Below are 17,711 nucleotides of genomic sequence, written 5' to 3'. Positions count from 1 at the left end.
CACAACTCCCGGCAAACTTGACACAACAAGTCGCCAAGTAAATCACATCTTTAAAGCTGAATTGTGTCATTTCTGCATCACTAATGTCTCCAGAACAGAACAGAGAGCAACAGTCCCATTCATTTTCTCATTAGGCGATTTAAAACGTCTTTATATATAAAATAATAATATAAAAAAAATAAACACACACACACACACATATATATATATATATATATATATATATATATATACACCGATCAGCCTCAACATTAAAACCACCTGCTTAATAATTTGTAGGTCGAAAACGCCTTGTTGATGTAAGAGGTCAAGAGAGAATGGCCAGACTGGTTTGAACTGACAAAGTCTATGGTGACTCAGATAACCACTCTGTACAATTGTGGTGAGAAGCATATCATCTCTGAATGCTATTCTGAGATGCGGGTTGATGCTGTTTTGGTGGCACAAGGGGGACCTACACAAAATTCGGCAGGTGGTTTTAATGTTGTGGCTAATCGGTGTGTGTGTATATATATATATATGTTTCATAGCAAACTTTCTGGTGAAAAACTACACCAACTAGTCCTCAAACTACTGAATATCTTGGAATATATTGTTTATATACTTATAATCAACAACTTTAAATTAACAGTTTTATATTTTTCCAATGTTTTCAATTGGATTATGTAATTCGCAATGCCTCATGGGATTGTAGTTCATTCCCTTTTTAAAGATGTTAAGTCCTTTGTATTTTTGTCCGATTTTAAAATATTTTTTGTTTTAAATCAAAGTTTGTAATGTTGTTATTCACCTCGGAGCTGGTTGGTTTGGTTCATGGTTTAAAACTCTTTTATGAAGGATTTTGTGAAATCCCTATGGAGAAAATGAATGGGAAAAATACTTCCGGAAGCAAGATGTCTAAAAAAGTGGGAGGGCACTGTTGTGCTCTATTCCAAAAAACAATGACTGCAGAATCTACCCAGACTGTTCCGCCCCAAAATCACGCCATTGGTTGAGTCAATGTTGCTGTGTCGGGCTGGACAGTTCGCTCAAATGAACAAAAGAACGTTTTGAAAGCACCAAAGAGTTGTTCCACTTTTAGGTGAAATCAACCAACTAATCTCAGAAATGTGTTGCATTACATATCAGAGTGACTAACCGAACATCCAGACATCACTCGCCGAGGTAAACCGTCTGAAGTTGATGGACTCTGGAGCCATCCATTTGATGGGTAATCGAGTCACAGAGGCTTTGGAGAGACAACAAACATTGTCATTTGACAATTTGATCGCTCAATTTAAAAAAAATGCTAGCCGTAAGAAATGTGATTGAAAAAGAAACAGCTCATATTAATGCAATGCAGATTAGTCAGTTAGTTATGATTCAATTCTTGCCTTTATAATACTCCTCTTCTTCTATATATCTGGACAAGCCAAAGTCTCCCAGCTTTACGCAGTCTGGTTTAGCGACTAGCACGTTTCTTACAGCAATGTCTCTGCACAATGTCACGGATACACAAATACACAACTATTAAATATCAACTAATATCATTAAACTTAATGGTAATAAAGTTTCAACTCATCCCTGCTTTATTAAAAAAATAATAATAATAATTTGTTTACAGTGAGGCACTTACAGTAGAAGTCAATGGGGCTAGTCAGTAAAATCCAAATAACCACCGATTCAAAAGTATAGCCACAAGATGTAAATATTATACATGTTAACATGATTTTAGTGTTATAAAATCACTTACTGCTGTTACATCGTCATGAAACAAAGCTGTACTGTATTAGATACAACTTTACACAGATAACAAAAGTGTATTGACGTACCTGTGTACCATATTGATGCCCTCTAGGTAAGCCAGAGCTTTACTGATCTGCAGACTGTACAGCATCAGGGTGACATTAGTCAGTTTGTGCTCATTCTCCATCAGGTAATTTCCTAGCTGAAGAAAACATAGAGGAAACAAGATTACAATAATGTCCATTTAATAGTATTGCATAATGCACTGATAGAGCAATTACATCAGCAAGCCTTTTAAATAGGGTGAGTAACGGTATGAGATGTTCACGGTATGATTAACATTACAAAAACCGTATTAAGTTGCATTGCTATTAATTTTAGAAGTTTAATATTTATATATAGCTACATTTAGCCTTAAAAAGACATGTTCCCTACTGCAATTTAACTGTCAAACATAATTTTTTTAACTAGATAGGTAAAGTTTGTCAAGACAAACTTTGATGTTGGCTATACAAAGCCTTGTCTTATAGTTTAAAAAAAGTTTTAAAAGTTTTAAAGTTATAAAGACATTACAGCAAAACAAACACCTAACAAGCTAGATAGATATTCAGATTAAATGTCAGATACAGATGAGAGATTTAAAGCACCTTTAAAGCCCTTTTGTGGGTTTGTGTCGTGTATTTTGTTGGTTCATGTTTTTCATGTCTTTTATTTTGAAATTCTAGTTCCTGTTTCATGTCATGTGGTTCCCTTGTCACGTGATTTCATGTTTCCCTCCATGTTCATGTCTTCATTGGTTTATTGTCTTGTTATCTTGTTTAGAGTTCTTTGTGTTTATTGGTTATCTTTGTACATGTGTTCTCCCATATTCATGTATTTAACCCTCATGTTTTCCATTGTCCATTGTCAGGTATTGTTGAATGTAACTTTGGTTGTCAGAATCAAGCTTATGTCAAAGTCAAGCTTATGTTTCATTCATGTTTGTAGTTAGGGTTTTGGATTTCACGAGATGGAATTAATTTGCACTTGGGTTCTTTACTTCATCATCTTTGTCATTGCCAGCCAGCAACATCGTTACAGATGCTACAGTTTATATTTGATTTTTTGACATTTGGATTTTGAATTAACGAGCATTCCATTGGCCCATTTGAACATTCCGTCAATGCAAGTCTATGGGATTTTTCCAATTTTTAATTGTCCGCAGTGCGAAAACCGTAAGTCTGATCAGTTAGAAAAGACAAAGAACACTATTCCAGAACAGTTTGAAGGTATGTACCAAGTTTGGTGGATGTAGTTTGAAAGCTCTGGGAGGAGTCATGGTCAGAATTTGGGTCTTCATTTAGGGATTAAAAAAAAAAAAAGTTTGTAGAATAACAGTATGTTGGATTTGTCAAGCCAATATAATTATTATTTTAAGAATAGTCATTTAAAAAAATAAACGTGTAACGATTACTGCCCAGGTTAACAGTTTAAATATAAATTTGATTCAATAATTGGTTGCTTTTGTATTTTTGTTTGATTCTTAACAATACCTACTGAAAAATAAATGGTTGTTCATTAGCAGTTTGTTTATTGGTATTTTGTCCAGTACTGTCTATTTGCTGCTACAGTATCACTGTCCATTTCCTGTATGCCTAAATCTTTTTTTTTTTTTTCTTTGTATAATACTTAATGTAGTATTTTTTTTTTTTTGTATTAAACACATTGTAGGCCTACTGCAGGTGCTTCACTAAAGCAAATAAATGCATGAACAAACAGTCGACCCATCATAAATCCGTTTGCTGCATTTGTGAGTGTGACAAAAAGCACAAACATAACGATAGTCTACCTATAAACTTAATGAGTCATTACAAATCATGTAAAACCGTATTGTATATGGTGTTTTTAAATTTTTAATTTAAGGGGGTCTATAATTTATTATCCTATATACTGTATTTTCAATTACATTCATCGTCGCAAATTCCGTGGTGATGCTCGCGGAGATGGTGCTTTAGGGTTTTAAGCGTGTCCTGTCTGAGGTGACCCTTTCTTACGACAAAGCTTACAAACTGGGTCACTGAGAAACTCTGATGAATCGTGGGTCTTTAACATACCCAAAGTATTCCCACACTGCGGATTTCAACCGCTTTAGTAGGAGAAATAAAACACTTTGGTTCAAGCTCTGACAAGTTTGTGTGCTGCACTCGCGACACACACGTATCACCTTTAAAATGGAGTGATGGTTAATTGTAAAGGGACGAAGTCTCAATTTAGAGATTTATTTTATCACACCAAATTTTTACAATGCTGTGTAAATGTAGCCGAGTCTGTCTTAATTGAAGTGATTTGTGTTTTATGAAAGTTCAGGAAAAAAAAGACTTCATATTCAAGCACTACCTTGAAAGAGATGTCAATGTTATGAAAAACATCTATTTTAAACCGTTGAATTCCTACTTCGAAATGAATGAATCTCACCTCTCCATACTGGTAAAGCTCCATAACAATCCACACTGGATCCTCTTCTATAATTCCTATGAGTCTCACGATGTGTGGATGGTCCAATTTCTTCATGATCACTGCATAAAAAAAGACCATTATTGTTCTATTCTGGCATCTATTCAGTTCTATGGATGGCAAAAATGAAATGTCTTACAAGCTTCACTCATGAATTTTTCCTTGACGTCAGCAGTGCAGTCTTTGCATGTTTTTACGGCCACATTCACTCTATCCCCTGACTGAATAAAGACACAAGATTTCTGCCATTTTGCAAACAGTTTCTGTCCTCAAAGCCACATGTTAACCTTGAATTATTTTGTAGGTATCTTTGTAATTCCGATCACAGCGCACTGCATTTGATCTTGTAGGTAAGTATGATTGATGCACTAACCTTGCTTTTGTAGATGCCATCATGAACTTCACCAAAGAAACCTTCACCCAGAATTCGTCCGAGGACAATATCATTCCGCGAGAGGCTGAATTTACCTGCTGAAATATGGAAGATGATTTAGATTTGAGTCCTACTGTTTAACAATATCTGAAAACTATTTTTAGTATAATTCATAGTGGTGTTTGCTTAGGTGTTTGAATATCCATAATTGTTATCAAAGGAATACACAGTGTAAAATATTTTCCAGTTCTTACTTGTAACTGGTTTATCTTCTGGTATCTCTGCATAAATATCTGAATCTGAATGAACAGAAAATAAAATGATCCCACAATTTATCTTGTATATATATTGTGTGAACTATGGACATTACGTATACTTTTGCATTACATACTTGTGCTTTCTCCGCCAGATCTGCTATTTTCCTTACTGTATAGCAATTAAACAGAATCAAAGAGACAAATCAATGATTTATAATAATAATGTAGCTTTATCATTTTTAACTTCATACAACATTTTTTTACATTACATTAATTATAACATTTCAATCATTTATTTCAAATTATATGACACTGCAAATGATAAAAAGCCTTTTTTTTTAAATAAAAATAATCTGCAATAAGACACTGGAGAGAAATAAGACATCTGTGAATCATGAAAGTATAAAATAAAATAAGATTAAAAAACACCTCAAATAAAATATTTGTGTCAAAAACTAAATAAAGAAAATCAAAATGGCATTTCTCACCCGCCGGGTAAAGGAGGTAGAAAGATTCTGGCTTCTCTGTCTGAACAAAACAAGCGTTAGCTTTTTATTGGTGAAATGACATAATAACAATGTCAAGCACAACATATGTGCTTCTATTCAATTTCTATTCTAGTAAAACACAAACGAGGCAGTTCAACCCTTTAAACACTGAGGCTGTTTAAAGGTTAAGATAAAGATTTCCTGTTTCAGTGGCATACCCAGAATTAAAGGCTTATAACTTGAAAAACAAAACAAACAAACAAACAAAAAACAAGGAGGGTCAAGTGTTTGTATCATTTTAAAGAAAACTTAAAAAAATAATGTCATGATATGCAGTAGATTATAATAAAATAAATGAGACTCTCATCCTAAAAAACTGCTGAAAAATCACACAAATTCTTATTTTTCTGATTTGACATTATATATATCAGGATGTAAATAAGGTAGCTCCAAAAGCTGATTTGTTTTGTTCCCAATCATGTAAGCTATAACTGAGTAAAATTTAGTATTGATATGACAAAGCAATCAAAAGTTATAACATTACAAACATAATTTATCCTAGTGTCCAGAAACATCTTCAAGTGACTAAACGACTCTCCAAACAAATAAAGAATAATAACTGTACATAAGAACTAATTATACAAGCAAACACAACAATGACTAAAGGTTTGCATAGCATGCAGACATAGTAATGAGATTTTACAGAATGAGTTTCATTCTGTGTCATTTGAGCCATCATTGAATCTGTGTCATGTACTTGGTGCCATCTCCTGGTGGCCATATGTAATTAGAGTGAAAGATCCTCTTTGCCCATATTTGGATGACTTCCATCTCTGGTTGCAGCGATTTGAATCCTAATACGATTGGTTTAGCATTCCATGATGCTGAACAATGTACTACATCATTTCCGATGAAGTCCAGGAAAGCTAATGTGTTTTTAGCCAGATAGCACATTACGTGCTGTGTGCACATTGTCCTTCGTGTGGATTATCTAATGATCTATGCATCTGATTATGTTGTGTGTGGGTTCGTTTTAAAGATAATTACCTCCTCTAAGTAATAGTGTGCTATTTTATGTTCATATTTATTTTTATTTATTAGTTTATTTGTATAAGGACAGTACAAAAACCTGATTTCATTACAAAAACTAAAAAAGATGCATTGTACATAGATTATAGCACATGCTCATTTCCATCTCAGGTCCCTAGATAGACTTTTTTCATTAAAAACTATATAAATCAAGCAATATAAACTAATAATTTATAAAAATGTATAAATATATACTACGGTTGCTCCCAATCCTGGTAGCATATAGCATAAAATATTAGAACAAAAATGTTAAGTTATATGCAAAAACGCAGCTTATAAGCAAACCTGTTTACATGTAACATGTATTTCAAAGACATATACTTAGCTATTATATTTTTGGCTGGTTGTACTCTACTCTTTGAGAGCTTTCCCATGGCATATGACACATGGCTATTTGATCAATTTGATGTTTTTACCGATTACAAAAATATGTGCAGTGCAAAATTACTAATAAATTATCAAAACGGAACACTTCTGATTTGTCTGCAAATTTCAAGGCACTTGTTTTGGTCATAATGCCTACATGCATTGTGAAGCAGAGCTTCTAAGCTTTAACACAATACCTATTTTGTGTTGGTCAAGGCTGTAGTTATTAATATTTGGAACATATATGTTTTTCTCAGCAGGCCCCCATCTGCACTTAAAGGGTTAAAAAGTGTTTTGAGTTGCGGAACCCTTAACATTGGTTTCATTTAGTGCACATTGTCATGGTGGTATAATGACTTGGTTAAGCAAAACAAGTGTACTCTACAGTGAGCACACAAAGAGATAATTCAGTATAAATCCACAAACCTTTACTAGGCTGCACTATTAAAGACATCTCCTTGCCGTGCTCTAAACGACAGTAGCCGTCGATTAAATCAGCCATGTTCTCAGCAATAGCCAGAGAAGATGTGCTGATGGACAATGGCTGAAAATATAACAATACAAAACTTACTTGAAGGTCTTGCATCATTGTTAATATATTCAGTATATAAATATATATAAATTAAGCATTTATGTCAGCAATTATGTGTGGATAAGGGTCTTTACCTGTTTAGCTCCTTCTATATCTACATTTAACAGCGCCTTGCCATCATTTTGAAGAGAGCATTTAATACTTCGAATTTGTGCAAAAGTGGCTAGACAGACAGGCTAATGAGGACATATCAAAGAAAAAACATATGAATATATATTTAACATATGGGTAGTAGATGCATAACATGTTCATGAGCTTTATCTTTCATCAACATCAAGATTTTAGGCTAAAAATGTTATATTTGTAACATTTTGCCTTTAATATTTAAAAAATTCATTTGTCACCACCAGGACCATTTTAGAAACACAAATATAATAATTACAATGATTACGGCATACATAATAATTATAAAATAATTTCATTTTAGATGGAGCATGTCACAAAGGGAAGACCTGTGAACTTCCCATGAGTATTTTAACTACACTTAAATAAATTAAAACATATTATTGGTTTAAACATATTATTTGATATTTCGCTTTGAAGCACTTGAAACCAATGAATGTTAAACAATCTGTTACAAAATAGGATATTGCCACATATGCATGTTGGCAGGAAACATAGTAAATGTTTCCATTGTGGTCAATAGAAGTGGTTCTTATCACTTTGTTGAAAGTGAAGCATTTCAGAGAAATGTTTCAGTAGTATAATACAAATATGTGTGCGAATATCTTCTTACCACACAGCTTTTGTCTGTGCGTTGCCGAATACCTTTAGGGCCGATAACCAGATCCACAGACACACTCCAACCTTGCTACAAATTAAAGAGAAAGTTACATTTATGTTATACAGTTTTCTATCTATCTATCTATCTATCTATCTATCTATCTATCTATCTATCTATCTATCTATCTATCTATCTATCTGTCTGTCTGTCTGTCTGTCTGTCTACATATCTATCTATATCTCAGTCTGTCTGTCTATCTGTCTGCCTGTCTGTATTTCTATCTATCTCTTGGTCTGTTGTCTGTCTGACTGTCTGTCTATCTATCTATAAACTGTATCTATATATTTATCTATATCTCAGCCTGTCTGTCTATCTATCTGTCTATCTAACTGCCTGTCTGTCTACCTATCTGCCTGTCTGTCTGTCTGTCTATCTATCTATCTATCTATCTATCTATCTATCTATCTATCTATCTATATCTCAGTCTGTCTGTCTGTCTATCTGCCTGTCGGTCTTTCTATCTATCTCTCGGTCTGTTGTCTATCTATCTATCTATCTATCTATCTATCTATCTATCTATCTATCTATCTATCTATTTATCTGTCTGTCTGTCTGTCTGTCTGTCTGTCTACATATCTATCTATATCTCAGTCTGTCTGTCTATCTGTCTGCCTGTCTGTATTTCTATCTATCTCTTGGTCTGTTGTCTGTCTGACTGTCTGTCTATCTATCTATAAACTGTGTCTATATATTTATCTATATCTCAGTCTGTCTGTCTGTCTATCTATCTGTCTATCTATCTGCCTGTCTGTCTACCTATCTGCCTGTCTATCTATCTATCTACCTATCTATATCTCAGTCTGTCTGTCTGTCTATCTGCCTGTCGGTCTTTCTATCTATCTCTCGGTCTGTTGTCTATCTATCTATCTATCTATCTATCTATCTATCTATCTATCTATCTATCTATCTATCTATCTGTCTGTCTGTCTGTCTGCCTGTCTGTATTTCTATCTATATCTCAGTCTGTCTGTCTATCTTTCTGTCTATCTATCTGCCTGTCTGTCTGTCTGTCTGTCTGCCTGCCTGCCTGCCTGTCTGTCTGTCTGTCTATCTATCTATCTATCTATCTATCTATCTATCTATCTATCTATCTATCTATATCCCAGTCTGTCTGTCTATCTATCTGCCTGTCTGTCTATCATCTATCTATCTATCTATCTATCTATCTATCTATCTATCTATCTATCTATCTATCTATCTGTCTGTCTGTCTGTCTGCCTGTCTGTATTTCTATCTATATCTCAGTCTGTCTGTCTATCTTTCTGTCTATCTATCTGCCTGTCTGTCAACCTATCTACCTGTCTGTCTATCTATCTATCTATCTATCTATCTATCTATCTATCTATCTATCTATCTATCTATCTATCTATCTATCTGTCTGTCTGTCTGTCTGTCTGTATGTCTACATATCTATCTATATCTCAGTCTGTCTGTCTGTCTATCTGCCTGTCTGTCTATCTATCTATCTATCTATCTATCTATCTATCTATCTATCTATCTATCTGTCTGTCTGTCTGTCTGTCTGTATTTCTATCTATCTCTCGGTCTGTTGTCTGTCTGACTGTCTGTCTATCTATCTATAAACTGTATCTATATATTTATCTATATCTCAGCCTGTCTGTCTATCTATCTGTCTATCTATCTGCCTGTCTGTCTACCTATCTGTCTGTCTGTCTGTCTGCCTGCCTATCTATCTATCTATCTGTCTGTCTGTCTATATATCTATCTATATCTCAGTCTGTCTGTCTATCTGTCTGCCTGTCTTTCTATCTATCTCTCGGTCTGTTGTCTGTCTGTCTGTCTATCTATACACTGTATCTATATATTTATCTATATCTCAGTCTGTCTGTCTATCTATCTATCTGCCTGTCTGTCTATCTATCTGTCTTTCTGTCTGTCTGTCTATCTATCTGTCTGTCTGTCTGTCTGTCTACATATCTATCTATATCTCAGTCTGTCTGTCTATCTGTCTGCCTGTCTGTCTGTCTTTCTATCAATCTTTCGATCTGTTGTCTGTCTGTCTGTCTATCTATACACTGTATCTATATATTTATCTATATCTCAGTCTGTCTGTCTATCTATCTATCTGCCTGTCTGTCTATCTATCTGTCTTTCTGTCTGTCTGTCTATCTATCTGTCTGTCTGTCTGTCTGTCTACATATCTATCTATATCTCAGTCTGTCTGTCTATCTATCTGCCTGTCTGTCTTTCTATCTATCTCTCGGTCTGTTGTCTATCTATCTATCTATCTATCTATCTATCTATCTATCTATAAAAACACAGAACAGACAATTTACCACCAGCTCACAAGGAAATACTTCCTCATCAAAACTTGAAAACACAGATAACGTCTCAAAGAACTTCATGATACACTGCTCCTCCTTTAGCAAAGCAAACTGTTGGAACGTTTGCTGGATCAGTTTCCTCAGATGCTTCGGCTGTTTCCCACCAAACAAGAGAATACAGACATTTAACAGCAACTCATCATTAATAATGAATCATCACAAACATTGTTAATGCGTGAACAAAGACTGAGCTGTCCTTGGTGCTTTATTCAAAAAATAATTTTACCTTCATACTGTGAATTAATTCTTGAGGAAAAAACAATTCCAGGCCAACGTCTTTCCTGAAAGGAACAGACATACAATCAGACGATTTGATAATTACATGTTGTAGAGCTAACTATGATACTTGACAAACTACTTACTCAAGGAACTCAAAATTTGATTTTTTCTCCAGTCCGTGGGCATTCATGTCTTTATAAAATCTCCTGTTTAGACAGGAAAAAAATAAAAATGTGTTGATCATTGACAAAATCATCAATATTTTTAAACGGGTTTCACAACACGCTTCCTTCTGCCATTGGTAAGATAAACAGTTAGCCCATCCAAAACCCATGCCATTAGTTGCTTCAAACATTGTTTCAAAAGTGCAACAGTCTTAACTAAATTAACCTATGAATGACTTCCTTGTAGTTCTTTTTGCTTATTAAACTGAGACAGGAAAAAGTATTTTAATTTCACAAAAACTGACACACTTCACCTTTAACCTCGGCTTTTTTTTATCATACTGTACCTGATCTCAAGACAGCCCAACTGTAAGGCCATCCCATCACTGACTCTGCTAGCGCTGTGCTGCATGTAGTCACTGCGAACCTGCAGAACGACAACATTTCAACTTCATTGCTTTTTGAAAATTGCAAACCAGCATTACAGAAACTGGCATCACTTCAGACCCACTTGACACGTTCATTATGCATCAGTGACAATGGCATGATTACTAAAATACTGATTTCACTGACATTTGCACTCGTATGCTGTTTTAAGTCTAGTGAGGAGAAATTAACTAAAAAGTAACAAAACTACTAACTTAAAGGAACATTCAATACAAGTTGGAGGAGAATTTATATTAAAAATGGCTTAAATATTGATCTGTTTCTCACCCACACATATCATATCACTTCTGAAGACATGGATTTACCTACTGGAGTTGGATTTATTTTATGTTGCCTTTATATGCTTTTTGGAGCTTAAAATGTTTGGTGCCCATTAACTTGAATTGAATGGACCTACAAAGCTGAAATATTCTTTTAAAAATCTTCTGTGTGTGTTCTGTAGAAGAAAGTAAGTCATACACATCTGGGAATTTACATTTTTTGGTGAACTATTCCTTTAAATGCTGCTGTTCATTACTATGTTGTAGACTCATAGTTACATATATTAGTTTTATTTTGTTGTTTTTTTTTGGTGTTGTTATATTTACTGTAAATATCTCTGTTTATCTAGTCTGATGTCACCCAAGTAGAGATAATTTATCCATTTAAAAACCTTGTGTTTTAATTCCATAAACATACAGCTCTGATCACCTGAAAAAATGAGGTTTAGCTTGTAATATAGCAAACTACTTTTTGCTTGACTGTAACTGTAACCATGCTGCAAGCTATTTATAATTTCAAAGTAGCTTACCCAAATTCAGGATTTTTGTATTATTAAACTGTGTGATATGTAGCCTACCAACCTGCTGGTAGAAGTAGAGCATAGTTGTTTTGTCTTCCTTTAACTCCTCAAGGAAATCAGGAGAAATGTATCGGATCCTTAAATCATATCTGGTAATGAAAGTGTAAATAAGAATGTTGAAACTGGCACAAAAAAACTGAATTTTCAGTTCTGTAAGACAAATGATTGCTGAAGTCCCCAGGCTTCCTCAAGGGGAGGATTTGTCAGATTTACCTAACCTCTCAGAACAATTTTGTTCACAAAGTTTAGCAAAGCAAACCCACACACACCTCCACTCTGCCTCGACGTGTTGTTGTTCATATTTCTGCTCCACGTCTGCTACGGTCAGGTTTGGGTGAAGCCAGTGAACCTCGTCTGATTTCAGATGTTTGAGCAGCAGACCGTAGCATTCCGGAAACTTGATGTTGGGACCAAGGCGCCCGCTGTCCAGAATGGACTGAATTATTTTCTGCAGAATGAAATGATATTGAGAACTAATGTACGCTTTTCTGTTTATCATTCATGTGTAACAGAGCATGGCTGTGACATGTTTGGTCACATGTTCTCACCCTGATATTCCAGGAACTTTCACATTTGACCAGTTTGAAGTTCTTGCCCAGGTTGGCGCTGTTGCTTATGAAGCACACTTTGAGGATTTTCACCCGCCCTCCGCATTTATTCTCCATCTCAACAGTTGACTCCTGTGGCAGGCCGGCTGGAGTTGGTTTCCATGACAACGTACTGGTGTCACCCGACATCTCTATATAGGCTGTCATGAACAAGATCCTTAAGTGAATATCAGCTCTGTGGTGCGATGACAACATAATACAATCAAGTTCAGGAATGAATGACACAGCTATGTGACTTCAATGTGTGACTCAATAATAAACTATGAGCAAACTGGAAAAACGTTAAATTCGAGAGATATATCCCTGTCATCTGGTTTTGCAAAAACTTGAGCTCGAGTGCATACTGTCATTAAAGCAAAAGGGCAAAATACTTTATAGTTCTTAAATATATACATTTTTTAAAATTCCACTTTCCTTTAAATTGTTATGCTGTTAATGTAATTTAAATTAAACATTTTATGTTAAATTAAAAACATGACAACAGTGATATGGAAGCTACTTTGAAACTGTAGCCTCACAAGCTACAAGCTACTTACAAAAAGTAGCTAACTACATCAAAGCTATTTAAAGGTGAAAATATTTTTAGATATTTAACAATCAGATGATATTATTTAATTAAAGAAATTGCCAAATTCAATGTTACTTGATATGTTCAAGTGGAAAAAAAAGTTAGTGAACCCTTTGGAATGACCTGCATTTATGTATAAATTTGTCTTAAAATCTGGTTTGATCTTCATCTAAGTTACAATAATGAACAAACACAATCTGTTTTAACTAATAACACACAAATGATTTTATTGTTCTTGTACATATTCAATACATCATTCAAACATTCACAGAGTAAGTTGGAATGTATGTGAATGTGTGTGAACCCCTCGGCTAATGACGTCAACAAAAGCTAATTAGAGTCAGGAGTTGGCAAACCTGGCATCCAATTAATGACACGAGATTGGAGGTGTGGGTTAGAGCTACTTTGACTTATAAAAAGCACCCAAACATTTTGATTTTGCTATACACAAGAAGCATCTGTTTGCCAAAAATAGATCTCTGAAGACCTACAATCAAGAATTGTTGCTTTCCATAAAGCTAGAAAGGTAGGGCTCCAGACTGTGACTAAAACGATTGATTGTGAGTCGACAATAAAGTAAAATCTAGTTGCCATTGGCGACAGTCAGGTTGTGTGCGTTCATATGCGGTTTCATCAGATATGATCTTGTGAGTTATCCAATACATCTTTAGGGCACCAGTGTGTCTCGCGCTGCTTTTCACCCGTTCTTTTTCTGATGAGCTTGCTGCACTGCACGCAATATTACATTTATACTTAATATACACTAATAAAACAAGAAAACACCCTGTTTTATATAACTGAATCAAAATACAGAGATAAACAGCAGCTATTAACTAAATATTTCACATTAACAATGAAGGCAACATCCCTTTATGGCTGCGCAGGGCTCAAGTGAATCAGTGTATCATTTATGTGAACTAGTTCATCAACCTGGACCGTCCGAAAAAACCGACTCACTAAAAATGAAGCCGAATTTTCGAAAGCTAAATGTAAGGAATCTTTAACTGGTTCAATTACATTAACTGTCCGAAAGAGCTGATTTACATAAATGATTCGGATTCCCCAGCGCTACATATAAGAGAGAGGACAGTTTAGGTGAACTGTATAAATTGTGAATATTGTAAAAATAGCTGAGCTGCTGTCACGCTACTGAATATTTAGTTAATTTAGTAGCATCACTACTTCTAGTAAACTACTTCCCAACACTGCATGCAAAAGCATTTTCACCAGTGGAGAAACATTTATATGAAACAGCGTATTCACCCTTAAAAATTTATGAAACATAACACAAATTTAACATAAATCTTAAAAACTGAAAAGCAAAGACTGAAAGCAACTTTAGCTGTGTTAAAAAAAAGCTGCTGGTAAACAGACATTTTTATAATACATTAATATTAATAGCTGTTTTATTTGAAATGTTTGGTTCAGCTATTGCCCAAAATTTTATTCCTGACGCATTTTATACTTAAAAACCACTGCAGCAGACCGCCAGCAGTACAACAGTAGAAAAACAGCATTAAGTTCATTATTAAAACATTGACACTATATTTCAATGTGTCAGCACATGCATTACTAAAGCAACATTTCCTACCTTGAGGGGCTCCATGTCTTTGATGTGTGAACGAGTTTACTCCTGCATTACTATGATCCCTGAGTCAGAATACAAAGTAACAGGTCAAAATGATGACAATATAAATGTAAATGTTGTCAAGAAGGTACTGGAAAGTAGTGACAGGCCTCTTTCAGTATCTTGGAGGAGGAAACTAGGAAGTGAGATTTAGCATGGTTAAGCTTTACTGAGAGGTATATAAACTATGGTTTTTGAAGATATGTACTACAAGATGCGTACCAATCCTGAGAAACTTTGTTCTTAATGTCTTCATGTCCGCAGAGGAGTTCTCAAACTAAATTAACAACCCTTATTATGCTATATTCTCAAAATTATGATAAATATGTATCAATATAATCTACTACAACTCTGGTTTCCTGTTGCGTGGCTTCAATTTATCTTATATGGGTTGGAAATTCACACTTTCTCTGTGACTTTCATGTGTATATATGTACTGAATATACTATAACACAAAGACAGAACATGGAAATCTGAATTTTGCCTTTTAAAATATAACATCTTGTCAATTATTTGAAGTAGACATAAATAAGTATGCTTAAGTGTTCAGTGGTTGTAGATCAGCACAGCTTTTTAGAAAGAAAATACATTTATAATGTCCCTGGGCATTTGTTTTACTTGTTGTTTTTTACATTTTGTATGACTATGTTGTGCTTTACCAGAGATATTTATCACTCATTTATCATTCATGACAACTAATATCCGAAAACATCACTACGATACACACATCACCTGCTTGGAAAAAGTATATTTTTTAAAAGAATACTTTTTGACTACTACTACTGCCAAAAACAAAGTTGTTGTTTTTTTACCCCAGCACAAAAATAAAAGTTTAATGCACTTGGTGGCAATAATGTTGCCCCGCTTTCCGGGAATGGAAATGTTTAATGATGTTTGTAACATCAGCACATTTAACTTCCTTCTTAACGGTACACTGTGACTTTAAGGTTTGATACTGTCAGAGCCTCTAATTTAAATAAGATAATTAGCATGATTTACAGACCTGAGCAAGAGCTGCTGTTCAATCCAACATTTTCTCTCTTGTCCAGTGATTGTTTAATTCAAACACTTCCAAACTAAGATAGTGATAGCTGTGCATTACTCAATTGTGTGTTTTGGACACACCCCACATGTGCCTCTGACTTCCTTAAACTTCATGTCAGTTCAACAGAGCTGCTGTTGAGAGAACACACACCCTCAAGCTGTCTTGTGTGAGTGCTTTATGAAATCAGAATCAGCTTTATTGCCAAGTATGCTTACACATACAAGGAATTTGTCTTGGTGACAGGAGCTTCCAATGTACAACAATACAAAAACAGCAACAAGACATAGATAATAATAAAAAATAAAAAATAATTATACACATACGTACACACACACACACACACACACACACACACACACACACACACACACATACATACATACACACATACACATACGTAGTGCAACCTAATACAAATCTGTTATCTGTTATGTACATTGCAAATGTTTTTTTTTTCCCCAGAGGAATGAAATGGCAGAAGAGGTTGGAAGTGTTGGATAAACATAAAAAAGACTAAGCTGTGTATTGCGCATAGTTATTGCTCAATGGGGCAATTTAACTGTTCATGAAATGGATAGCCTGGGGGAAAAACTGTTCCTGTGCCTGATTGTTCTGGTTCTCAGTGCTCTGAAGCATCAGCAGGAAGGCAACAGTTCAAAATGGGCAGGGTGAGTGGGGATCAGAGTGATTTTTCCAACCATTTTCCTCAATTTGGAAGTGTATAGTTCTTGAAGGGGGGGGCAGGGGGCAACCAATAATCCTCTCGGGAGTCCGAACTGTCGTTTGTAGTTTTCTGATGTCTGATTTCGTCGCTGAACCAAACCAGACAGTAACTGAAGTGCAGAGGACAGACTCAATGACTGCTGAGTAGAACTGTATCAGCAGCACCTGTGGCAGGTTGAACTTCATCAGCTGGCGAAGGAAGTACAACCTCTGCTGGGCCTTTTTCACAATGGAGTCAATGTGGGTCTCCCACTTCAGGTCATGTGAGATGGTAGTGCCCAGGAACCTGAATGACTCCACTGCTGCCACAGTGCTGTTTAGAATGGTGAGGGGGGTCAGTGTTGGGGTGTTCCTCCTAAAGTCCACATTCATCTCCACCGTTTTGAGTGTGTTCAGCTCAAGGATGTTTTGACTGCACCAGACAGCCAGCTGTTCAACCTCCCTTCTATATGCAGAGTCATCATCATCCTGGATGAGGCCGATGACAGTAGTGTCGTCTGCAAACTTCAGGAGCTTGACAGAGGGGTCCTTGGCGATGCAGTCATTGGTGTAGAGGGAGAAGAGTAGTGGGGAGAGCACACATCCCTGGGTGGCACCAGTGCTGATTGTACAGGTGCTAGAAGTGAGTTTCCCCTGTCTCACAAGCTGCTGCCTGTCCGTCAGAAAGCTGGTAATCCACTGACAGATAGACATGGGAACAGAGAGTTGGTTTAATTTAGTCTGGAGAATAGCTGGGATGATGGTGTTGAAAGCCGAACTGAAGTCCACAAAAAGGATCCTTGCCTATGTCCCTGGTCTGTCCAGATGTTGCAGGATATGATGCAATCCCATGTTTTTTCATCTGAGGAACAGTTAAAACTGCCCCATTGAGCAATAATTATGTGCAATACACAGCTTAGTCAATTATATTTATTTAACATATCCTACCTCTTCTGCATAATATTCCCTTGCACTGTA

General features: G+C 35.5%; 1 protein-coding gene across 2 annotated transcripts in view; it reads right to left on the bottom strand.

Moving 5' to 3' along the window:
- Positions 1-16,133, bottom strand: part of ptk2ba (protein tyrosine kinase 2 beta, a) — a 40,520-nt gene extending 24,387 nt beyond the window's left edge. The window contains exons 1-21 of one of the 2 annotated variants that reach the window (XM_051723116.1): positions 15,990-16,133; positions 14,951-15,009; positions 12,732-12,966; positions 12,453-12,631; positions 12,185-12,272; positions 11,243-11,322; positions 10,875-10,937; positions 10,739-10,793; positions 10,465-10,605; positions 8,120-8,194; positions 7,458-7,559; positions 7,218-7,335; positions 5,337-5,376; positions 4,983-5,017; positions 4,846-4,890; positions 4,592-4,689; positions 4,358-4,439; positions 4,180-4,280; positions 1,812-1,927; positions 1,374-1,474; positions 1,139-1,228 (exon numbers count right to left, since the gene is read on the bottom strand). In XM_051723116.1, the coding sequence (XP_051579076.1) occupies positions 1,139-1,228; positions 1,374-1,474; positions 1,812-1,927; positions 4,180-4,280; positions 4,358-4,439; positions 4,592-4,689; positions 4,846-4,890; positions 4,983-5,017; positions 5,337-5,376; positions 7,218-7,335; positions 7,458-7,559; positions 8,120-8,194; positions 10,465-10,605; positions 10,739-10,793; positions 10,875-10,937; positions 11,243-11,322; positions 12,185-12,272; positions 12,453-12,631; positions 12,732-12,938 (1,816 nt within the window). In that variant the 5' untranslated portion in view covers positions 12,939-12,966; positions 14,951-15,009; positions 15,990-16,133. The remainder of the gene's footprint in view (positions 1-1,138; positions 1,229-1,373; positions 1,475-1,811; positions 1,928-4,179; positions 4,281-4,357; positions 4,440-4,591; positions 4,690-4,845; positions 4,891-4,982; positions 5,018-5,336; positions 5,377-7,217; positions 7,336-7,457; positions 7,560-8,119; positions 8,195-10,464; positions 10,606-10,738; positions 10,794-10,874; positions 10,938-11,242; positions 11,323-12,184; positions 12,273-12,452; positions 12,632-12,731; positions 12,967-14,950; positions 15,010-15,989) is intronic. The other variant, XM_051723117.1, reaches the window with a different exon arrangement.
- Positions 16,134-17,711: the final 1,578 nt, after the last annotated feature.

This window comes from Myxocyprinus asiaticus, chromosome 17 (assembly GCF_019703515.2).
Source record: "Myxocyprinus asiaticus isolate MX2 ecotype Aquarium Trade chromosome 17, UBuf_Myxa_2, whole genome shotgun sequence".
In the NCBI taxonomy this organism is placed as follows: domain Eukaryota; kingdom Metazoa; phylum Chordata; class Actinopteri; order Cypriniformes; family Catostomidae; genus Myxocyprinus; species Myxocyprinus asiaticus.
The sequence above is the reverse complement of the archived record's forward strand: the minus strand, read 5'-3'. Positions and strand labels throughout refer to the sequence as shown.